Source organism: Episyrphus balteatus, chromosome X (genome assembly GCF_945859705.1).
Source record: "Episyrphus balteatus chromosome X, idEpiBalt1.1, whole genome shotgun sequence".
In the NCBI taxonomy this organism is placed as follows: Eukaryota; Metazoa; Arthropoda; class Insecta; order Diptera; family Syrphidae; genus Episyrphus; species Episyrphus balteatus.
This window is the reverse complement of record NC_079138.1, coordinates 1,222,985-1,249,021: the sequence shown is the minus strand read 5'-3', so window position 1 is coordinate 1,249,021 and position 26,037 is coordinate 1,222,985. Positions and strand designations below refer to the sequence as shown.

The 26,037-nt window shown below is 31.7% G+C and overlaps 1 protein-coding gene across 6 annotated transcripts in view; it reads right to left on the bottom strand.

The window, feature by feature from the left end:
- Window positions 1-1,777: 1,777 nt before the first annotated feature.
- LOC129920559 (paired box protein Pax-6) overlaps window positions 1,778-26,037 on the bottom strand; it is a 42,520-nt gene continuing 18,260 nt past the window's right edge. For 3 of the 6 annotated variants that reach the window (XM_056001886.1, XM_056001890.1, XM_056001891.1), the window contains 6 exons: window positions 13,852-14,017; window positions 13,608-13,788; window positions 11,384-11,921; window positions 3,646-3,816; window positions 2,945-3,584; window positions 1,778-2,847 (listed from right to left, as the gene is read on the bottom strand). In XM_056001886.1, the coding sequence (XP_055857861.1) occupies window positions 2,250-2,847; window positions 2,945-3,584; window positions 3,646-3,816; window positions 11,384-11,921; window positions 13,608-13,788; window positions 13,852-14,017 (2,294 nt within the window). In that variant the 3' untranslated portion in view covers window positions 1,778-2,249. The remainder of the gene's footprint in view (window positions 2,848-2,944; window positions 3,585-3,645; window positions 3,817-11,383; window positions 11,922-13,607; window positions 13,789-13,851; window positions 14,018-26,037) is intronic. The other 3 variants (XM_056001888.1, XM_056001889.1, XM_056001887.1) reach the window with 3 other exon arrangements.

Genomic DNA, 26,037 nt, shown 5'->3' with positions numbered 1-26,037 from the left:
CTTACCGCCGCCGCACAATGGGACGAGTGTATGGGAAAAACGGCGAAATTAATATCTCTTGTTTTAATGATTGGAAACTAATTATTTTGCCTGTTATCACTTATTACATTTAATATCTATCTTATAAACTCAAAAGTACATGCAGCAACCCGCTATAAATGCCCTTTCCCCCCACCTCCTATGGAAATAAAAGAGCTGAGCAGCGAACTTTTTTTTTTGAGTTCAACTTTTATTTTTTCTGATCTTTTTAATGTTTCTTAAGCTTTATTTTGATTTTCAGTTGCAAATTGGATTGCTTAATAAACTTCAAACTCATTATTTTTACGGATTTCTTACTTTCAATCCACGTTTTTAAAAGATCACAATTTTTGATTGTTGGAGTTAAGCCTACAAGAACGTCAATAATTAAAAAAGAGCAAATTTGCGCAAAACTTCTTTTCATGATTTAGTTAATATATATATAGAGCATCACAAAACAAGAAAAATATCAATATGAAAATTTAAGCGATTTTTAAAAACCTCACTTAATTCCGAAATTCACATTTAATAAAAAATTCATGCACTTCAGACTTCATATTAAATAAACCACAAGGTAAACACAATTTTTTATATCAAAATATGATTTATTATACCTTGATCAATATTAATATCCGTGGCATAATTATTAGTTATGCGCACAATAAGATAAGCAATAAATTTAAATTATAATAAAAAAAAACACTGTCTATGAAAAATTTTCGCTAGTCACTGTTTGCCGCTCTGTAACTTTTGCACGAGTTTACAATTCCAAATAATTTTAACGCATTTAGACTTAGTACATATTTAAGATGTCGTACCAATCACTCAAAAGTACCGCTAAAATAGATCACTTTTTTATTTATTGCTATGGGTCGTCCCACTGTGCGCCGCGCCGTCCGCGTCCGTGTAGTAGGCTTATTTTGTATAAGAAAGATTTTCATAAAAGAAACACATTTATCTTTAAAATACTTGTCTGTTTATTTTTGTTCTTCTTCATCGATTTATTTTGTTGTTCTTTTTAGTAGAATTTATCTTAGTTTTTTTTAGTTTGAGTGCCTTTACATAGTTAGGTATATTTTTTCAATACACATTTTATTTTATTAAATCAATTTTTTTTATTAAATTCATTTTTATTATACTAAGGTTAAATTAATTTAAAAATTAAATTATTTATGGCATTTTATATTTTCTTAATTTTATAAACTTCATCTCATTTTTAATTTGTTATTTTTTCATTCATAATCAAAAAAAGTTAGTTTCTTTGAATTGGGAATTTTTTTTTTGGTTTCATGCATTTTCAGCTTTTGTGACTTGTTCTGTATTTTTATCTTAATACAACGATTACACTGATAAAATTATTCATGGTTCCATTTTTTTTTAATTTTTATATATAATTTGTATCTAAAATGTAATAATTTTTTTATTTGTTTTACAAAATATTTAATATAATAATTTTTTAATTGTTTCTTTTTCTATACAAAAATTACACTGATTAATGTTTTGTCTTTTTAAATGTAAGTCAAATTAATTTTGTTTCGTTTTAAATTTAAAATGCACGCTTTTAGCTTTTATTCTATTTTTAGTTTTATTTATAATTTAAATAGTTTGGTTATTGTTTTATTATTTTTTTTTTTTTTAATAAATAAATAGAGTCCAAGAAGGAAAAGGAAACCGTTACTTTCATGCATATTAATGACTTTATATATACATATATAAAGTTTTTACTTAAGGTACAAATTAAACATTTATTTTTTTTTTTTTAAAGTGTTTTAAATTTTTACATTCTGAATGGTGTTTATAAAGATAAATGGTTCAGTATGTAACCTTTTTATATATCTTAGTATTTTAATAATCATTTAATGTATGTTTATGCTCAACTAAACCTGTTCGATATGTACATCTTTCTTCAAAGAAAAAATAAATAAATAAAAAAATCCCTTTTTCGATATATTTTTAAATTTAATAAAAAAAATACAACGGAAAAAGATAACAATGAAAAAAATAAAAAATTTGTGCAATTTTCTGTTAGCACCGAAATATAAATTAACTTTTCTGTTAATCGACAAATAATGAATTATTTGTTGATATTGTTATTTTTTAATTATTATTTGTGCCTTGTTTTGCATAAAAACCTGCACAACCATTTTCGTCAAAATAATTTTTTGATATATAGATAAGGGCGAATGCCTGTGCTTGTTAGTAACAATGTTTTGCGGATATTGTGTGGTGTTTTAAACCCAAGGAGAATAAAAACAAGAGGCAAAGAACTGTTTACCTGAACTATTGTTATTGTTACCCCCATTGGCATAGGAACTCGATTGAACAACCGAGCCTGCTGCAGCCATTTGGTAGCTTTGATGTGGACTGCATGGAGAGTGGCGAGCGTCGCTGGAAGCAGTCGGCGGTGGAGGTGGTGGAGGACCGTAACCAGTGAGGCCAAGTGAGTCGTAGGCTGCTGCTGCAACTGCTGCTGCCGCAGTCGCTTGATGTGGATGCGTCGGTGTGGATGGATGAGAAAGTGCAGGTAGCGGTATACTAGAGTTAGGGGTACATGAACCTCCGCTTACACTGCCTGGTACACCACCTCCGCTGCTGCTGCCACCGGTGGAGTTTTGGGACGAATATGGACCGCCTAATGGTGGTGGGATAGGTCCACGAAGTGACATATGACACTGGTACAGTGATGGTGGAGTAAGATCACGCTGATGTTGTTGCAAACAACTTGTGGCTGATGTGGCTGAGATTCCTGATGGCACGATGCCAATATTTGGGGATGATGGCATGGATGTGATTGATGGATGCGTGAACGAGGACATGGACGTCATTGGACTGAAATTTACAAAAAAAAAAAAAAAAAAAAAATAAGAAAAATTGAGTTTTAAAAAACATATTTGCAAAAAATATCCTTTTTAAAAACAAAACTTACCTATATGAATCACTCATTGGCATTGGAGGATGATGAACCGTCGAGTACATGGCGCCCATTGTACTGCTGAAACCACTATTCAAATTTAATCGAGGTGACAGTGATGGCACAGCTGATGACGCAAGATGATGAGTATTTCCCAAACTTAGACTCGTACTGAGCAAACCTCTGCCACTCTGGGATTGATGATGATGCATATGATGATGATCAGATGATGTTGGTGTACCGCCGTTGTTTAATGATGACGGTGGACTGAGATCTGTCATTGAATTGATGGCTGGATTACGACCAAGTGAGTAGAGTTGGAATGCTGGATGACTACTATTAGTTGTAAACTTACCACCTCCGCCACCGCTTACTGTTGAACTATTATTATTGATGGCTAAGCCACCAATACTACCATTGCTTCCACTTTCACCGCCATTGCTGCCCAGTGTATTTCCCGGAGTTGATGAAGTTGATGAAGTTGTTGTTGTAGTATTATTATTTGGTGTTCGACGCTGGTTGCGAAGTTTCTCTTCTCGTCGCCATTTCGCACGACGATTCGAGAACCAAACTTGGATACGTGCTTCGGGTAGCCCAATTTTCGCCGCTAACCTTTCGCGAGCAAAAACATCTGGATAGTGGGTTCGTTCGAATTCTAAATTTCCAATAAAACAGTCAATATAAAGTCAATCTATGGAAAAATTCAAGCTGCAAACCTTTCTCTAAACTGTCAATTTGATCATTAGTAAATGATGTACGATTTCGCTGCAGTTTTCGTTTTAAAATAAGTCGTGCCTGGTCGTCATCGTTTGCACCTAAATTTGAACCAGCATTCGAATTATCACCTTCGCCCGAACCAGTTTCATCTGAATGATGACCGTCAAGTTCTTTAAATAAAAAAACATAAATTTTGCTTTGCGATTATTTTAATCATTGATCAAGTACGACCTATTTGTTTTGTGTTTGTTTCTTAGTCAGACTAAATATTTTTTTTTTTTAATTCTATTTTGGATTGAGATTGAATCAAACTAAAAAATAAAGCTATTCTGAAGAACCATAACTTTGTTTTTTTATAGAAAAAAACTAATCGGAACTAATGCAATTTTTTTTGACCTTGCAATGTTTGAACTGGTCAAAGCTTCAAAGGTCGGCGAACTACATATTTTATTCTGTCATAAATTCCGTGAGGGGGGGGGGGGGCAAAGTTACCCATGCAGTGGCAAAGATAGATACTCCATCTTACAGTACACTTATTATAAGATATTTTTTTCTTTACATGTACTTACCTACACAGTAAATATTACAGCTATTAGGCAGAACCTGAAAAAGCAAAAGCCCAAAATTGAATTCAAATTGGTCTTTATAAGTCTCCAAACAACAATATGCCCACGCTCTTGAAAACATTGCGACTACCTTTCTCAAACTTTCTGCCAAATTAAGTCTAATCTAACTGATAAATCAGATTCAAAACAACGTATAGGAATCTTTTTTTTTTTTATTTAAAAATTCGAAAAAAAAATAACAAAATGGCGCTGCTTTTTATTTCAAACAAGCATTTATCTAGTTGCAGTCAAAGAGTATAAAAAATTTATATAGGTAGGTAGGTAGGTATACTTTGTTTGCTTCATTTTGAAAGGATACACCAAGGAGAGAACGAGAGTCGACTATACAAATGGCGATATCTACGACGAAAAGGACAAACGATGATTACGATGCGAAGGCAAAAACTGATGAGCATAGAAAGCGGGAAAGTCATTCAAGCAGAAACTTCCGATAAGAAACTGTTATAAAAGTTCGTTATTTTCTATCTTTTTTTTCCTCTTCTTGTTCCTTCTAGGGTTCATTTTTGTTATTGTTTAAATTTTTTTAACGGAGAGAAATTTATGCATATAAGTATCTACAAGTATGAACATTATTCTATGCGCTAGATGTTTTCAAAGATAATTCTTTAAGGATTTTGTTTTTGCAAGCAGACGAACGATGTTTATGATTTGATTATGTACCTAGTGAAGAAAAATGTATCTATTAATATTTTTTTTATTTTTTTGGAGATGTGAAATTGAGAATAAGATGAAAGTACTCTTTGTTTATTTATATTACGGGAAAGTTAAATTTTATTATATGGGTATAGCAGTCTCAGAAAAAATTCATAAATGCTTTTCGACTTCAGGACTCGAAAGAGTATCAATTACGAGTCGAAAACCACATTTTTCACAATCGCACGTAGAGTCATTTGGCCGCAATTTCGTTTTCCATAAAAATTTTAGTTTCGTAAATATGTAGTTATTTAAAGTAAATATTTTTTTTTACAACGCGCTCAACGTTTACACCTTAAAGTATTATGAGGTTTAGCAACAATGCATTTTCTTAAATAAGGATGATGCCTAGACAAAATTATTGTCACATGATAGGTATATCTTCCTTAGATTTTAACAAATGTTTAACAAATTATGGATCTATCGAACCAGATTATGCACTTCAGATGCGTTTTCAATTGCATTTTACGGTCAGAAGGCAACATTTAAACCGTTTTGAACTTAACTTTTTCGTATCGTGGAAGAAAATCCAATCATTTGGTATCGTTTTCTCTATGTATAAGAAAATGCATTGTTAGTGCACTTAATTTTGGAATTAGCTCACTAGGCTCTGCAAGAATTTCACATCTTATACAAACATCCAAATCAGAGACATTCTTCTTTTCAGATTATTCATTTGTTACTCAAGATACAGCCTGAATACTAAGTATGATTTTTGAAAAACAACGACAAAAAAACAAAAATCATATCTCGAAAACGTACTCATTCTAATTTTTTCCGAGTCCGTGATGAGGTCTAGGTCAAAATACGTTAGAAAAAAATATTATATTGAGTGTCAGTCCATTTTGCCTGTAAACCAGTGTTATTAGATATTTACGTAGATTCAAGTGAGTTATTGTAACACTCCAATGCAATGCATCCCATAAACGAGAAACATTAGAATTGCCATCCCGATTAAAATTTGATAATAATTTATTTCACCCACCGAGCTTATGTTTTCAATATTATTAGATGTGATGTTTGGGTTGAAAACTGAAATGGTGATCATAATTTTGAAATAAGGACTATCTGACGGTAAAAATAATATTGTACTTTAGAAATCATGCTAAATTTATATGAAGTTATGCTATCTTTAAATAAGGTTAGCATGAAATTTTTATATTTTTCCTCATCCAATTGATTTCTTGTTTCTTTATTTGTTTGTCGCGATTTATAGATGTGAAAAATAAAGAATTTATTCATACCTACTTACTCATGCAAAAACATTTTCATAGTCAACTAAATGTCTTCAACCATAGCACAGAACATATAACCCTTACATTTATTGTTTTAGCAAATTCAATTAATTTATTCGTTGCAGCTTATCACGACCCCACAAACTTTCCTCCTTCATAAAGGTATTTAGACAAAAGATATTTACACTCTCTATGTGATGTGATTTAACCCAAAACCTAATGACTCTACTCAGTTTCCATAACCACTTCCACCACACCGCAAAATTAAAGCAAGTTGACAAAAACAGATTAAATAAACCTTAACCACATTGGAGAACATCAAACTTCAACAACCATGTCATTACTACCCGATGACATAAACCCTTAAGGATATTTACACATGAAACTCCATTTAATCCAATCATTTTATTTTTACAGTGGGACTAGATTGAACCAATATTAAGAATATAATTTAGAACTAAAGAGGCTGCTCGGTATTCCCCACGGATGTATATTCCTTGGACTCACTTGTGATGTTTTTTTTTAGTATAAATATCAGTTTGCCTAGTGTTTGGTCTTTTGGAGCATCCGCTATTTTGAAAAAGACGTAAGTCACAATGTACGATAACGATTTGTAGGACAAAAAATTTGCAATTTTGTTCTGATTGTAATCTGTTATCTCTTGTATTAATGTCAGTTAATTGTGCTACAAAAATTCCATATTCGCTACTTGTACCACTTTCATGTAACATTAAGCAAATAAATCCCATTTTCTGATCAAATTAATATGTATCATAGTAATCGGATCGTGATATCGTTTTTCGTTCACCATAGCTTAAAAGAATAATTTATAAAGTAAAATAAAAAGTTATGAATGACTTTAGTGTTAAATATCTCGACTTTGTGCTTGTTTTGACGATTTTATTTTAATTTACAAAGTAATGTTATCAGTGTAGAATGTAGATACAAACACGAGTGTTTATTTATTCAATTAAATTTTTTCCAGCTATGTGGATATGTTATCCTACTGTCAAACTTTCAACCGGCGAGATGTGACACCAACAGCAGAAAAAGAAACAGCAAAATCTTTAATTTCTATCCATGTCATTCCATTCCGGTTTAGATTCCTATCGCTGGCAGATAACTAATCCGAACGTTTTTTTTTGTGTATGGTTTTGTTTCTTTTGTAATCCAACGGGACACACATTTATCGGGTACACTCGTTCATCTACGTTTACCTTGTTCCACCATCCTCATCAAAATGGGAAAGTTCAGAAGATCAGATTAAAATTCAGATTGACGACACTGCAAGAAAGGATATATAAACTTTATACATAGATGATGGGGGATTCAAAAAAACAACCCTTAGGTCATAAAACACATAAAAAGACTCCCGGTTAATCTAATCTAAAACATTATTATAACCTGTGGAAATCTAATTTATTAGATAAATAGATACAATGAAAGAATAGATACATTTTTGGGAAGTGCGATTACAATCGTTTTTGTGTGGCGAAAAATTTAGGCCAAAGGGGTTTTTCCATGGTCGACTGATCTCGAGTTGAAGTTTCTCTGTTCTTATTTCTGTTCATGAATTAAATTCTGAAAAATTTAAAAGCTGTTGATGATGAGAGGATGACAACCTTGTTTTGTGGGTGTCAAATGAAGTTACTATAAAATACACAATGATAGGGAGCGAGAGAAATCGCGTCAAAATGGGGTGTGTGTGGTTGCAATTGGGTATTTAGGTATAATTAAAGAGGGTGACGTATAATACGTAAATTTTTTTTTAGTTTATTAACTCAATGGTCAACAGTACACCAGTAGCACCTCAACAGTTTAAGGCACTATAGATGTTTTACTTAATTAGGCAGCTTATAAAACCTTTCACAAATGCCTCTCATAAGGCATAATCTATATCATAAGCAATGGCACCTCTTCGTGTCTCTAAGGATTTTACCATTTTCTTCAACATCTTAAATCAGGTTTGGGCTTTGGAGTCTGAGTTTTTGAATTCCCGATTTTAATTAATATACGAATCTTAATGAATGTAAATTTGTTAAAAAAAATTGAAAAAAAAACAACTTTAGATTGGAAACTCAAACTTCTAGAGTGAATTCGTAATCATAAACTTCAATTAGTGAGAAACATTTAAAAAATCTTAAGGAAAAGAAAAACTGGTATTTGCGATACTCAACCTTCTTTTAAATGCAACGTCTTCGGAACGATATCTCATACAATATCTGGATTTGAAGCTTATCTTCAAAATCTGTCTACAAACTGAATTAAAAACATTTTACAAGAACACTGAAATATATTACATGTTTATGATTCAGAAATGATTAAATGAATAGTTAGATAATTATAGGTAAACCTACATTCATTTAAATGAAGAATTTTGGGATCATTTCATAAATCATTCACTAAAGCGATTCTTTTCCGATCAGGTTCTTCACTGCTGTGATTTATTTATGATTCAATTTTGAATTAAAATGTTTGCTGGCTACGATCTGTTATTAGACCCAGCAAACATTTTAATTCAAAATTAAATCATAAATAAATAATCACAAAAGTGAAGAATCTGACCGGAAAAGAATTCACTTATGATTAATTTTGAATTTTCTTACCTGGGCACTTGGACACCGATATGAATCGCTTTTGTGAATAATTTATGAACCCAAAATTATTAATTTACACTCCCCCCCCCACACATACGAAGGCACGGCATTTGGGGATGTTTATCGTATCGGCACTTTTAAGTGTTTTTGAAGGTAATATTGTTTTTTGTACGTGATTAAAGCATGGTTTTTGTTTTTCGAGCTAAATATATTTTTTACTTTTTAGTCTCTTAATAATTTAAACATGAAAACTATTGTTTTCGCCTTCGTACTAAATATATTAATAAATTTATTATTTTTTGTTGTTAACAACACTTCATAACATTTACAAAGTTTCAATTCGATACGATAAAATTGGAAGGTCAATATTAATTTCTACCATTTTAAATGCTGCGTGAGGTCAGAAAACAAATTGTTTCAAAACTGTAAACTTTAATTCGAGAGGTATGTATATTGTTTTAAAGTAGGAATAAGGAACTGTAAAACTCTTCGGTTGCTATCAAGAGATCTGTTTCTTTTTCAATTTTGTTTTAATTGCTTGCCAATTTCAGCCCGGTGTTCTTTAAGCGCTATTAAACTCAAGAGCGCCCATGGAAAAACCTTTCTTCATCTTTCTATGAAAATACTTAAATGTAGATAGGCTAAATGTTGGTCTTTAACCAACAAAAATAAATAAAAAAAAAAAAAATTGGAAGAAAACTCAATCATCTGTAAAGAATAGAAAAAAAACACAATTTCGTGCCATGTGAAAATGTCACGTTTCGGACGAAAATCATTGCCTGCAAATCGAAATCAATTCAGATTTAAAATTCTAAAAATTATTTCACTTTCTTCTTTTACGAATTCAATCTCTCTGAGTTCATTGTGTATGTGTATTTCTGTTTGAATGACAAAACAAAAATTATTTATTCAGCACGGAATTTGGTTTTGCTTTCACAGAGAAAACAACTGTGTGCGAAATCGAAGAAATAAATAAACTTTTATTTAACGGAATACCTACACAACTTTGTCAGGGATTGGACAAATCTGGCTCAAAGGACCAAACAATGAAGAAAAAAATCGGTTGTTTTTTTTTCTTTGTCAAGGGTGGTGTGCTGTAAGTTTTGTGTGATGGGGGTGCTGATTGCCTTGTGAAGTAATGGGAAGCAGCAATGTGAAAAGTAAATGAGCAGGATGCACACTTAGGGTGTCATACCTGGTATGAAGTAAGAAGACCTTTCACTTTCCCTTTTCTTAACACCTAAATTTTTTGGTCTGGCAGACAAAAACTGTCACGGTTGGGGTGGATTTTATACTTCACGGTTAAAAGTGAATTGAAAGAGGTTTTCCATAAATCAAAATTCAAAATTGATTGATTCTTTTTCAGCTGTTCAGTTCTTGCTAACATGCCTTGATAATGTGCCTAATGGAGCTTTAAAAAAATGAATTAGGTAAGTAAGTTGTGAAATGTAAAAATTACCTTGAAAACTGAAAGCATTGTCTCAATGGCTCAAATTTATAGACAATTTAATTCTATAATGAAAAAAATTTAGTATGATACTAGTCTTAAAGTATGCTTTGTTTAAATTACAGACATAGGTATTTTTTCTTAAAACCATCCTCTAGATTTAAAGCCAATCCTCATTTTATCTTTTAAGTGCGTATCATACTAAGGCCGTGTGTGAATTGCGTTAAATAGTTAACCCCGTGTAAAATTTTTGACGCTATTGAGGTGAATAAAAAAATTTCAGCTGTATGACTTATTTTTTGATATTTTTCTCTGCCTTTTTTCTGCCGTGAAACTCCTTTTTAATAAAAAAAAAAAAACAAAACAAAACCATCTGCAAAAAAAATTTATAATAATTTAACCAGGTTTTCTGCTTCAAATTGGTGAGTTAAAATTTGTATAAGGAATTTATTTCCCATATAAATTTTGACAATTCATTTCTACCGATAGAAAATTCTAAGGTTTCTACGATTTCTATATGGGTTGTCCGCTTTTGCATATACTGAAAAAAAAACCGACTTATGCCGTTTTAACTTATTACCACAGACATCTATTAGAAAAACCATAAAACCCAGTTTTGATCCATGGAAGTCAGTTTTGTGTTTTGATAAAAATTATTATTTTATTTTTCTATTAATAGTCTCCGAAGATTCTTACACTTCAAACACCAAATCAAAATAAAAAAGTCCTTTGAAACTGGTTTGTTTGTAGATAATACAATTTCTATTGAATTATTGACCTCTGAAAAAATCAATTATATAACTTATAAAAGGTCTTTTAAACCACCACTTCAATTGTATGGGTACACACGTATTTCAGAATTCAGGGAGAGCAGCAATAACCGAGGATAAAAATCTGAAATTCATTTAGTACACAGAATATTTATACTTCTTTAGTATACCTACAAAAGCCCGTTCGTATAGTGTACAAATAAATTTAGTAGTTTTGGCACAACTAAAGATTCATAAATTAAAGAGATATAGCATATCTATATCTACCTATAGATAAACCATAAATCAATTAATTTATGGATGTGGAGATGTATATATATTATAGAGAATCACAGTTTAGTTGAGAGATAAAGACGAAAACAAACTTACCTTTTTTCAAATGAATATCTTCGGGAGTGATAGGACAACTGCCAACACCCAACACTGATCCCACTGATCCACCGCTGGGACTTAGGGGCTGCAATGAAGGTGGAAATGGTGAACTTCCACTCAACGGTGTCGAATACCAAGACGGTGGTGCTCGCGGCCAACATCCAGCTGCTGCTGCAGCGGCTGCAGCCGCTTGAGCGCTCTGATTGTGCGCATGCGTATGGTGATGATAATGACCATTTAGTAAACGTAATTTATCATAAACCGAATCACTACCCACATCAATAAGGCCGCCGCCACCGACACTGTTACCAGTGGCGCCTAGTGAACCGCTACCGCCATTGCAATTACTACTACCAACACTTCCAGCTGAGTTTAATGGTGTTGCAATAGACTGTTGCTGTTGTTGGCCGCCATTACTACTTGATGTACTTCCATTTGTTCCTCCAGCACCACCGTTCCCTTGATTACTTGAAGGATGTTGTTGTTGTTCTTTTTGGGCCGCCAAGTTTCTTAAAACACGGTTTATTGAGGAAACCTAAAAATAAGTAAAAAAAAAAAATAATTTACATTTTAACAGATTTTTCTCAAAAGACCTCTTTTCCTAATGATTACTTCCGTTCACAGGAAGACCATAAAAAACACATTTATCTCCCTTTCCACCCATCCTTTGTTTGATTTTGAGAGAAAACGATGAGACTTAAACACAAGGGTGGTTAAGGGTGAGTGGTGGTGACAATGGTTAGCCAAGAGTCACCCACAAATGTGTAAATAGCATTTTGTCGCTTTTATGTCCTTTTTTCGTCTGACGACTTGAGTTTTAAGGACAGGAAAGAAAATGGTTTGAGAAAGTAAAACAAAAAAATTCTAGCTTCAACATAGAATTCTGACACGACCAAGACGAAAAAGAAGAAAAAAACATGGGCAACAAATACACAATTTCGTATGGCATAATGAGGGAAGAAAGTGTACCTATATAAATAATGGAAACTTTTTTTTCGGGTCGGTTCACTTCCATACCCACCCGCCATCCACTGACATCCGTCATCATCACCCATTTCTTTCCTGATTCATTTTTTTCGCCTTAATTTTTTTGTAGACAGAAGGGTGAATATATTTATATAAAATGCGACAGAAGACAAGAAAGAATTATCATGCTTCAGAAACTATGAAAAAAGACGAGAATCAAACAAAATGATAATTTTTCTTATAACAAAATCCAAACACCCTTCTTTTCTTCTTTTAGTGGTGCTACCCGAAAATTCTGTTTCAAACACATTGAGAGTGAAGCATTCACATCCGTATCCGCCCATCTTATCGAAGAAAAAAATGGCAGACACATTATTACCTAATGATCGCACGACTGAATTATATTATTATTTTAATTTTATTTCGCATGAAAAGGACCTAAAAATATTTCTTCTTTTTGACCAAAAAAAAAAAAAAAATGATACAGAAAAAGGACACTGAAGAATGGATATTCTCCTTAGATGTTATGTTTATCAATAAAGGGGAAGTGGTTTTAATTGTGTTTTGTCCATTTCAATGATTAAAGTTCAAGGATTGAACTGGATTGGTTTCAAAAATTAAGCTTAATTGATGATGGTGTAAGATATATTTTGATTTAATAACATTTTTATTTAATAACGAAGCAGATATCAGTGAATGAACCTTCAATATGCTAAGAATTTATGTTGTGAATAGAGTCGAATTTGTCAATTATCTCCGTCGTTACAGTTGCACTTATACAAAACCCATTCAACAGCATCAGACAACAACTTAAAACTTTCGAAAAAATCTTTGATGCGCATAAAAACTTCAAAACAAAATCGACAATGTGCTTAGACGTGTCAAATTACTCGTGACTCATTGATATAGATAAAAACTAATAAATATATATTTTTCTATTTTTCAATATATTTTTGTTGTTGAAAGTTTTAGCGAAGTTCGACGAGTTCTTTGATGCCTCCAAAAGACATCCGCATGCTTTTGGAGGCATCAAAGAACTCATGACTCACAAGTCGAACTTCGCTAAAACTTTCAACAACAAAAATATATTGAAAAATAGAAAAATATATATTTATTAGTTTTTATCTATATCAATGAGTCACGAGTAATTTGACACGTCTAAGCACATTGTCGATTTTGTTTTGAAGTTTTTATGCGCATTATAAAACTCTAAAAATATAATTTTTAAATTTTAATACACAATAGCAAAACTTACACTAGGTATATTATCATTTGTACAAACTCCATCTTGAAGTAATCTATCACGAATCTCCCATGCAAATATGCTTGGGCATTCACGTTTGTACTGCGAAATTTTACTAACCACTTCGGCTGTTGCTACACGTGGCTTAGAGCCACCTATCGCTCTTGGTCGAATACTACCGGTTTCATAGTATCTGTAAGTAAAATTAGTAAATAAGTTTTTCATCATCATATATCAATTAAATCCCTTCACTAACCTTCCAAGTATTTTACTAACACATCCATTCGATACTTGAAGGATGCGTGATATATCACAAGGACGAGCACCAGAATGTGCTAATTCAACAATTTTTTGTCGTGTTGAGTCGGGTAACGGACGACCACCAACAAATACCCCACCCAATTGATTTACTCCACTATGACCTGTAATGAAATAAAAAAGAAGAATAAATAAGAATCATAGCAGGTACATAAGCCGGAGATAACATAAAAAGTTAGAATTAATTCAGGAAATCGAGAACACAATAAACATTCTATTCTATACCTACCTACATGTACCTTGTACCTATTCTATTCTATTTGCTTTGTTATTTTTTTTTCGCTTCACTTGTTTCCTTCTTTCCAGACTTTCAAAAACATACGTGACGTGAGTACGTAAGACTTCGATTCTTAGAGCTTTATTGTTTTCTATTTAATAAATGAACAGACAGCGCACTTTTTAAATTCCTGATTTTGTTTCACGGAATTTTTCACAGGTGACTAGATCTGTTATTTGGTTTTGTTTATGTAATGTCGTTTTTTATTTGCGAGATTTAGAGTCAGATTTTTGAATTTATCAGTTAAAATAGGGGGTAAAGAGGAAAAAAAGTTGAAAAATCTCAGATTTCATGATCTTTTTGCTACTTCAGATTAAAAAAAAATCATTTCGAGATTCAAGAATCTGAATCTCGATTATCAAGATTCACACGTACAAGCACGCACCCTTTCACACGCACATCTCTGTTTGTCATTTGTCTGAAAATTTGTTGCTGTTTTATTCTAAAAAAGTTTTTTTTTTTTATGAACACGATTACAAAACTAGATTTCATCTTCTATTTGGTAGGAAAAATCTTAGATTTTTAAACACAAATCTCAAAAGCAGGGAACGACATAAGATAGATATTTAAAAATAAATAAAATAGAATACTTTACATGTTTAACCTTTACCTATTAAAAAGCCCGAACTATTAAAAATTGATACGAAGTCAAGCTTTTGTCCTCACTTTATTTAATTGAACTCTATAGGTGCGACTGCAATAGACATGACCTTATGTAAAAATGTTTCCGAAAACATGAGCACTATAATGAGCAGTAACCATGGTGAGAACATGTACGTATAACTATTTGTCACAATTTGCATTTCTAGAAAGTTTTTCTTAAACCCACATCTCGTTTATCAATCTTTTCATTGTGTAGTGAGATAGGTTATGTTGGTAAGCTCAGACCGACCATACAAAACTTTTAAAATTTATAATATTGCCCGCTTCATCGTTCATCAGGACTTCATGCAAACCTCTAAATAAAAGTGATGAAAAGTTATTGTATTTTCCAAATACATCTTAAGGGAGATTGGCAATTTACTTGAGACCGTGTGTGAATTGGGTTAAAGCAGAAACACAATCACGCTTTGCCAGACGCGTCATCGCGTTACATTGAGAAATCCTCAAAGCGCGCTTCTGTCACTTTGACTTCGAACAGCTGATTAAAACAAAAAATCTGCTGTCAAATAAAAAAAAAAACACAGTCACTTACAAAATTATTGGGCCAAGTCTTTATCTTGATTTAAATGTGGAAAAATTAAGAAATATATTAATGTGTTTTAAAAATGCGTAGAAATTTGTTTATTCTATAGTTATAAAAACAAAACCAATCAAAATAAATTGTTTTTTAAACAGAACAAACAATAAAACTACAACATCATTAAATTATTGTTGTTTTTGATACGTAAATTGTTTTTATTTAAAATAATTCAATTTATAAGTTCAAGTGACCTCAACTCCAAAAATTTATAAAGCGTTTCGCCCAGGTACGACAGTGGGCTAATCAGTTAGATCTGTCGTACCCTTACTAAGACGCCTTATTTTGGTCGATGTTTACCGACACTATATAAAACTCACAGCATGAATATACTGTGAATTTTAATATTCTAATGGAATTTTTTTAAATTCAGACACTTAGAAAATGTATTCCCGTGGTCAGGCTGATATAATAAGGAAGAAAAAAATAACAAAAATAATAAAAAATTATTATGCCTGACCACGGGCATATTCATCCCATACAAAGGATTTTTTTTTCCTGCAAACATCTGGTTAATACCCGAATAGGTACCAATTAAGTACTAAAACAAATTAAACTTAAAAAAGAAAAAGCTGAAATGAAAATTAAAAAGATTACAAAAATGCAAGTATCACTTTTATTTGTTTTTACACATACGTGTGTGCAAAGGATTATGATATAAAACGGTGTATTTTATAATAAAATATTAATAACTTTTTGTATAGGGAAAAACTTTGAATGACAAAGTGAAGAAAAAACTGCTGGGTCACCCAAACACAAATTCATAAAATGCACTGGACTAATTATTATGAACCCTTCATATAAATATTTAGAGGCGGCGATTTTATTTGAATAAAATATAATGTATCATAAAATGTTAAATATAATGTATCGTCCACATCGTTCATATGCTCATTCTATGTTATGTGTATACGCGTTCAGAGAGCAAAAAATTGTTGCTATATAGGAACAGCCGCCAACACAGCCTGTCCAATATGTTGGCTTAAAGAAGACAGACCCAATATATACGTATAAATTTAGTTATAAACTAGTATACCTATATAGATGAGCTGTTACGTGTGTACGTAGGTATATATATCGAAGAAGAAAGTTAATATTTACGTGCTGGGGTACAAAAACCCGAGGTACATTTCAACCACCGACTAATGCGTGTTGACGTTTTTTGAAGAATGCCACACCAAATTATTCGCTTCATTGGAAATTACCTACTCCAGCAAAGCACACCACCAGTTCTACCAACAACGACGCGACAAGATTCCAAAGCGGGTACTTTACCTATGCGACGTTTCGACTTGCTTGCTGTAGCCACGAAGACGACGAACAGACAGACGAATTCAGCAAAGCGGACACTTCAATGGATGAAGTCGGCGAAGTCATCAGAACTGGTGAAGCGTATAAAGTGGATGTATTTGTATAGTTAGCTAGAAGGTGTAGGTATTTTCTTATTTTCTATACTTTGCCATCTTCGCCTTTTTGGTTTCATCCATAAATATAAGCCAAGAAATGTCGTGTGTTTTTACGTTTCTGAATTACTGTCATTTTGTTTAGCCCTTAAAATTCTGCTTATCAGTTAAGCACAATGTAAACACCAATTATACGGTGGTCAAAAAGCAACAAAAATATATACCTTTAATTCAGAGAAACAACTGTCGGAGATAATAACATTAATAATGATATTTAGACATTCAGAGTGTCATATACAAATAAAATGTAAATGGATACAATAACATCAGCAAATCAATAAACTAATCTCTCCCAGGTAGGAGACTAGCAGTCATGATGATGCTGACCAAATCTTAAAACCATCTGCCACCCATTGCTATTATTTATGATCCAGAAACCCAAAATGAGACGTCAATTTTTGTTTTCTTTTGATTCGCATGGTAATGGTAAAATGTGTGCCAATCCAATGACCACTTTTAACTACAAAAAAAAAATGTAGGTACCAAAAAATTTTTGGTGTTAACAAGGATTTTTTTTGCCGACAAAGACTCTTCATTTAATTTTTTTTCTGAATGGGATGTCAACAATAATAATGCAGACAAAGGTGTACACGTACACACAATAGCTCAAGGTTCGGAGATATTGGAAAATAGAAGGAAAATCATATAACACATAAGTACTAGGAAATCATAATAACAACAATAATTAATGACAAGGATAATCCATTTGTCCATGGTTATTGGGTCCTTGTCACTTTCGATTTACTGATTTTGATTTTTTTTTGTTTGTTTTTGTTTCTTTTTTTGTTCCACGGTGGTGCATTTTGTGTTGCGTGTGCTGATCATTGTCAGAATACGAACTTCCCTTCTCTAACGTTAATAAAATTGAAACATGTACTCTTGAGACTATGACAAAACATGGCATTCCCACAATGATGTTTTATTTCAATGAGAAATCAAGCGGATGGGGATGGAGAAACTAATCGATTAGTTACCTACTTTGAATTTTTTTACAGCTCTTTTAGAGTTAAATGATTGAGAATTAAATGCACGACTGGGTCGAAAAAGGAACACTACACTCTTATGAAAAAAAAAAAAAAAAAATAGTGTGTTGCAAACTTTTGCGCTTATACCTACAGGGGCGAACGCAGGGGGGTTTTAGGGGTTAGACCCCAAACCTGACGGTTTCAAACCCCACAATTTTTTCACACTTTAGTCAGTTTTAGCCTTATGATAAAAAAAAAATGAAATTGCGATAGTTTCCGCTGACTATGTTCTTTTTTCGGGCCATTTATTAATAGGTGCAGCTGAAAATCGATTCTTCAACCATCGTGAATTGATTTTTAAAATTTAAAATATTTTGCTAGACAAATTACTATAGGTAGGGTAGAATCTACCTCTCGTATCTACCCGGTAGATACGAGAGGATTCGACATATGGGAGGCTTCGTCACATGCGTGTTTTGTCGCTTCCTTAAGATTTATCTCTTTCGTTTTACAAAAAACCGTTACTCTAATGACTGAAAAAACAGTAAACAAAATGTGCAGTGAAAACTAACTCGTGGAAATAGTCGGTCGCCAAAACAAGTTTTTGGCGAAAAGAACTGTTAAATTTATCCGGTAAGTTGTTGTGTTTCTTTCAAAATTATTTTGTCAATTCATTCAGTGTTTCTTTAAATGTTAAGTTGAATAATATTCAACTTAACATATTATGTGTTCTTTATATGTATCAGTGCTTTTTAAGAGACAATTGAAATATATACTGGAAAAAAGACAAAAAATAACACGCTTGGTGTATTTACTCACGAATGGTATAAAAGAATGTTCAGGTTATTACCACCCAACGACAAATATGTTGGTTATGATACACTGCTAGGTAAATACATATTTGTTTGTTTTTTTTTTTTTAATTTTTGTTCATATACATATGTACATAAGTAACCCAAAAATAAAAAGAAAACAAATTAAGCATCAAGACTGGTCCAGGAGGAAAATAGTTTTAAAAAACACATTGAATACAATTGTTTACAAGACTGCTTCTTATGAAGTTATATTTTTGTTTAATAAAAAAACGTGATTTTGAAGAATTACTTTCCTTCTAGTTCAAATTAATTTAAAAAAATTGGTTCGTTTCTTAATGAACGTAGGTATTGTATGTCTATGTAGGTATGTTGTTTTTAATTAATTTGTGTGTATATCTATCTAATAATAAAAAAATTATGGAAAAGTTATGTGTACATATCTACTTTCAAATTCACGCGAGAGATTTGGCAGGGAAATAATTTCAACGAAACCAAAAAAAGTAGTTTCAGAAACTCAGTTTTATGTTTTCACAAGTAAGCCTTGAAACAAGGTATCAATATCGTTCTTTATGATTAAAGATCAATGTAGGTTTCACTTTCTGTTTCACTTTTTTTTTCGATAAATCCGGTTTTTATGAACATAAAAAAAAAGAATTTCCCCATACACGCGTTTGGAGAAAAAATAAAAAACCGAACCACCGATCCCATATATGGCTTCGTGTGTCACATAATTCAATTTGAAGGAATTCAATAAAAAAAAAAAAAAAATTCTCGGTCCATACACAAATATACATAGGTAAAGTATACAAAAAAGTGTTATTTTATTATGAATTATTTTATTTTCTTTACCACAACCAATAAAACAAGTATCAAATTACTAACTACGTACACATATTATGTATATGTATATTCGGTTCATATGCCTGTCCCATTTGCAGCGGGACATTATGTTTATAATGAAAGTATGTCATCACATTCTGGATGGTGTACAATGCACATAAAAATGTACCTATATAAAGGACAGTTTTTATTTTGTTTATTTATTAACCTTTTGTTCTTAAACGGCGTCAGCCATAGGGAGATTTAGTTTAAACAGCTTCTCCTCGATTAAATATACCTCTTTTTCATGTTTGTTGTTTTTTATTTTTTTCAAAACGAATGGAATAAGAAGCTTTAAACAAAAAAAAAAAACAACCGCATTTACACGCCCGACCAATTTTATCAATAGATTTATCCCGAAACATCCTCGTCATCTATAAACAAAATAAGTCAATTGAGTATTGACACGCTAATTCTGTTCACCGCATAATCTCCCCTTTTCAAGGAAGACAGATCCATAAAGAATAGATTCCAAAATGTCGGGAACAACAAAGAAAGAAGAAGCATTAGAAACACAAGAAAATGTTTCGCTTGACATCCCCTTTGCTGTCTTATAGCTTTTATGACAGCATGACATGTACATTTACAGTGGGAAGTTTACCTGAGAAATATGGAATGACATATGTATATGTATGTATGTGAAGGTATATGAATTCAGGTATAAGAATGTTTCATTGTTTTCTACCATTCGGCGTTATTCCACATTGACGAAGAATGATACCGAACGTCAAGAATTCGGCGTTATTTCGCACAGGCTTATTTAATAGCACCTCATAGAAGTAAAAACAGATAATTGAGTTAGAGCACTGAGGGGAAAAAACAACTTGAAATCAACGAAAACTACTTTGATATAACAATTTTTCGAAATCATTTTGCGTTGAAGATAATTATTTAAAAAAAAAAATAAAAGTTAGTTTAAATTGTTTTTTTTTTATGATAAAACATGAAAGATGTTTCAACTTCGAAAAAAGCACCAATTCAAATAAGTTAAAGAAATATTGGCAGCCACTGTAGATCGATCATACATCTTTGCTTTACTATCAGGCTATTTCACCGTTGAAAATAAGTGTGATAATTTGCAACTAGAGATGAAATCCTAAAAAAAATTTTAAAACTCTTTTTACGTTGCTTTAAGATATTTCATGTAAGTTTTTTTTTTAACATTAAAATAACGTTTATTTTTTTCCCTCAGTGTAGGGTTCTACCATAGCTCTTTTTGCATTATACAAAAAAAGAGTCATGATGTACTTTATGTTCGTATGTAACAAATCGATCAGGGAAGTTCTCGAGTTTGTTACATATTTTTCCCCCAAATCAATTTTCGTAAAGCTATCCGCAGTAGGTTTTCCAAATATCTCGTTTAGTAATCCAAATATCTACTACATATTTTTGTTTTCGGAGGTTACAGCTGAAAAAATTCACATTTTAAGATTAAAAAGACCACTGTACCATACTATGAGCTATGACGTTTGACACTATGTAACAGACTATTGACAAGGAGCTGACAGCTACATTTCAATTCCAAGTACCTACTTGAAAGGTAATTTCACTATTTTTCTAAACTATTTATGGGGATTGTGCTCTGTCCACACAAAAAAATATTATATCGGATGAATGGTATGATAGTTTTTCGAAGAAACACAGGAGTAGATACATATTTACAAATTGTATCTTCATAAAACAATGATTGATGCATATCTAGTTGTCAATGCTCTTTTCAGGTATGCGTTCGTGTAACCTACTTGTGTTTTTGGTATTATATAAAAGGAAAATAACCCTTTTAGTAATTCGTTCTCTATAAACAGGGTATCCTTTAAGTCAACGTCGAAACGAAAACGTTAGATAGGGAAGGTGGTGACAGTTATCAGAAAAATAATAAAAAAAATCATAGTAATAGATTTTGTTAGTTATGGGCATTCGAGGAAAAAATGTCTTCTTAATTTTTTCTTTTCCTACGGAACTTTGAATAATCCTAATAATATTATTATCAGCATGTTAAATAAAGTTAAATCAAATTTTTATCTCTAGATCAAAAGTTATAACGTGTAAAAAAAAACTTTATTTTCAAAATTGTGACAACGAAATTGATTGCACAAATATAGTCCTGTTATCTATCTACAGTATAAACTTCATTTATTTAGCTGTTAGAGAAAAAAAGATAAAAAAAAAAAACGGTTAAAAACGGTAAAAAATCTTGGGCCTTGTTTTTTCTCGTAATTCAATCATTTTAAAATTCCAATTTTTTGCACATACATGCGCGTGGTCATAACCCATATGTCCTTTAAGTTTGGGATTTTTTAATGCTCAAAAAATTGCTAAAAATAAAAAAACATCTTTAAATACCCCTAAAAAAGCAATTGAGTTTTTCAAAAATTCCTATTTAAAACGCAGAGACTAAGAAAAAAATCCATATTATTATTAACTTTTTTTCATAATCTTTCGAATGGCATTTTTTAGATTGCCAATAAAAATGTCCCCTACCTAATCACCACTTTGTCAAAGGTCTCCTACATGCTTTAGATTTAAAAAAAAAATGGTTATAGGTAACTTGGTTTTTAATTATTTCAAACCCTTTTTCAGCTTAATAATAAATTTATCTGTCCATTAAAAAAAATTCAACTTTCTATAACATCTCGTTTAGAAAATAGCCACTTTTTTGCAATTTTGTTTAACCTCTATTTACCCTATTCAATGATTGAATTTTTAAAAATCCTTTATCAGTATTCATCCTTCATCGCTATAAACGATCATAAGGAAAAAATATGCAATTTCATACTGTTTCTTTTTTTCTGATGCATTTTCCTGATCGCTATCGGCCCTATACTGCAAACTTCTAATAAAACCAGTCGTATATTTTTGAATTCTGATCTTAGTGAAAAAATGTGTGGTAATGAATCATCAGTGAGAAGTGGTGAGGAACCACATAGTTCAAACTTCATCTGCGTGTGAAATTCACAATTTCAGAAGGGCTCCATATTTTTCACACAAAATGACATGGTCAACTGTGACAAACATATTTCTCAGCCTATAAGGTTTTTTTTGCAATGCAATAGATTACGAGTTATTCTATGGTATCTGAAAGATAGTTTATTTTTACGAAAAATAAACTTCCCAGACATCAATTATAAATTGATTTATTCAGATAACTAGTTTATTAGTTTGAATCGTATAAGAAATATTGAAAGTATTCCAATACCTACATGTTTATTGGGGCTTATCGCGGATTTTTCTTATTTCCCCAAAAAAACAACACTCTTTCACCTAAAATATTTGTATAGACTGCTTAGATTCTTGGTTTTTGTTATACATGAAACATTTGTACCAATGGTGTAACATTTTTCTCCAGTTTTTGTGGTAGGTACTAATTCCGAATTTCATCATTTCTTAAAATACAACACCCTTTCAATAAAATTATTTTGTAGACTTTTTAGACTCCTAGCTCTTATAAGAAACGAAACTTTTTCACCACGTTTAAAAAATTAATACAATTTATGTCATCTGTTACGATACCTTTCTCACACATAACTCAACCCATTAAAAAAAAACACCCTTTCACCAAAAATATTTTTAGAAATTTTATGACTCCTTTGTCCCTGCCTTATCTAAAAGCTTCATCCCAAATTTCATCAATGTATCTTGTTTTTCACATGGGTTTCGATAATATATACCAGTTGAAGTCAAAAAATAAGTACCCTCGTTTTTAATCGGCAATAACTTGTCGTGGAGAAATCGTATTGACTTTATTTTTATATCACTAGATTCAGCCTTAAACCGATGGTGTCATATGATGATATTCCACAAACAATTTTTTTCACTGTATTTTTGACCTTCACCCTCTCCCTCTTGTCCGCGAAAAATACCCTTCCACCCAATTTTTTTATAGACTTTTTTGATACTTGGTTCTTATCCCGAAAGCAAACTTTTTGCCAAGTTTCATGAGTGTAACAATTTTTTTTTAAATGCCTATTTTACATGTACCTTCTAGTTTTGTTGGATTTGTATTTTAATGTGAGAATTTGTTCATGTATGATGCCTTTACCTACACGTAAAATTTTGCTGTCTTTTTTATTCATCTTTGATCGAAAGTGAAGCGCTGTGCTGCGGTACTGAAACTGGTATAGTAGCATTTTACTGTTCTCGACAGCTTCGTACTACTGTCTCCTCCTTTTAAATTCAAAGTACCTAGTATTTTCTTCAAATTCTTGTGTCCCAAACATTTTACACAAACAGCTACCACAAGGAGTTGAGTCATCCTAAAAAAAAACACTTTATTTCGTTAGAACTTTGTCATGTGCTGAATTCAAAAGTGTTTAGATATTTATTCCTATTACGTCTAGTTTTTGAGCTATACACTTCACTATTTTCGATATAAACACCCATGTTCCGCAATTCGACCAAAAGTGAATTGAAATCACTTTTCAATTTCACGTGTAATGAAATATCATATTCTTCATTTCGATCGATTTCGAAAACTTCGAAATTGCTTCGAACTGTCAAAACTGAAAGGTCATCCATTTTTATTTTATTTCTAAAGTGAAATTACTGCGGCTTTGAACATGGATGCAATTTGATTGGCAATTTTAATGGAACAAAAGCAAAATTTAAAAGAAAAAAATAAGAAGACATACATATTTTGCGAGACAAATCAAATATGTAAGTGAAATGCAGAGCATGGGCGATATAATTGCAAATTTTAAAAGAAAAATGAATTAGGTTAAGTTAGATTCATTAAAAAAGGTACCAAATTCACGAACAGAAACAAAGTGAATTAAATTCCATCAGAAAATCTGAATGAAAAAATGCAGAACACCTAATTTTAATTTCAGTAAGTGAATGCGCAAAAAGTGAAATGCTGAACCTAAAAGTTTCAAAAACTTGTTTTCAATGAAATTCTTTTTGATGTTTAATCCGAAGTATATATTTTTCGTAATCTGCTGCTTTTTTAATACAAATCGGAAGCGCAACCATTAATTATGTTGACCCTTAACATTTTGGAATTACAAAAATGTCTATTTCCAATATCTTTGCGAAAAATATTATTTTTGAAAAAAAGTAAATATACTTAAGACGGTAAAATACGGAGTTTTGAGGTTGCATAAGCAATTTTGCAAAATTTAACGGCGATGTAATTCAACGTCAAAATACTAAAAAAATTATCTGAAGAATTCCGAATTGGACTAAAATCAGAAAAAATTGTACGCCAACCTTCAACTTCAGCTAAGTTTATTATTCAAACAAACACAAGCAACAGCCATTTCAGAATTTGGAGGGGGCTCGAACTTCTGAGCTGAAAAATTTTCAGTTACTCACGTACATTATGATGAAATCAGCTAAATAATAACATGATCTTGAAGGCTTGGGGGGGGGGGGGGGGGGATTTTAATCAAAACCAACATTACGATGATGGAGAATTCGTCCGTGCGTCTGTGCGTCTGTGCGTCTGTACGTCCATCTGTACACATTTCCACAGCCTAAACGAAATTGCTTCGAACTGTTTTTTATATCTCACTTAGAAAGTGTACCTCCCGTACTCGAAAACTGAAAGAAAATTTTGCCCTATGTAAATGTCGGCTCTTTCCCAACATCAACAAAATTTCTTTAAAATTTATATAGAGTCAGCTCTTAAAATCTACAAGTAAACTAACATAAAAGTGCTTAGAACTGCAAGAGCAAGTACGTGCGACCCAGTCATGCATTTTATTTCTGCTCGCTTCGCTCTGAGCGAATGACGATTATTTTTTACTAGTTTAAATTTTATACCTAGTATGTACCACCTAGTAAATAAATTAAAATCTATTCATGCAAATTGATAATGTTTTTTATAGATAAACTCAGCTTAAATTTTACAGCAAAAAAAAAAAAGAAAAAAAAAATAAGCGATAAAAACTACACCTACAAAATTTTATCACATATTATCATATTATTTTATCATATATTATCATATGTGCGAAGTAAACAATTAATAATTATTTCTTGTAGCCGGAAACAGGTAGTTGCATCTAATAAATCTCCTTGAACCCTGAGCTCACTTCTATCATTGTGATAGAAACATCGTATAGTCTATTTTCATACCTGGACATTCTAAAACTGTCCATCGCAGTCTAAGTTGTAATATATTTAGAACTTCACTAGTATTTTTGGAAATAATTTGTTCCTTATCCGAATCAGCTGTCTCCGTATAGCTTTTCTTATGTACTATATAGAACATTATATGGCCATTTGAATCTTTAGCAAAGCGACAAAAAACCATATGTTCGATAATGGCCATATGACATGACACTATCAAATGGCGTCATATTGCCATATTTCGAAATATGGCCATATGACACGGCACCGGATAACAGAAATGGTAGAATAGCCCAAATAACAGGCTTAAGGCCACAGGCAAAAAAGAAAATTTTACCAATTTTTCCAAAACTAATATCTTAGTAATATTTTGTAAGTAGGTATTTGTTTTTGGTTTTAAGTTTATAATATTTATAAAT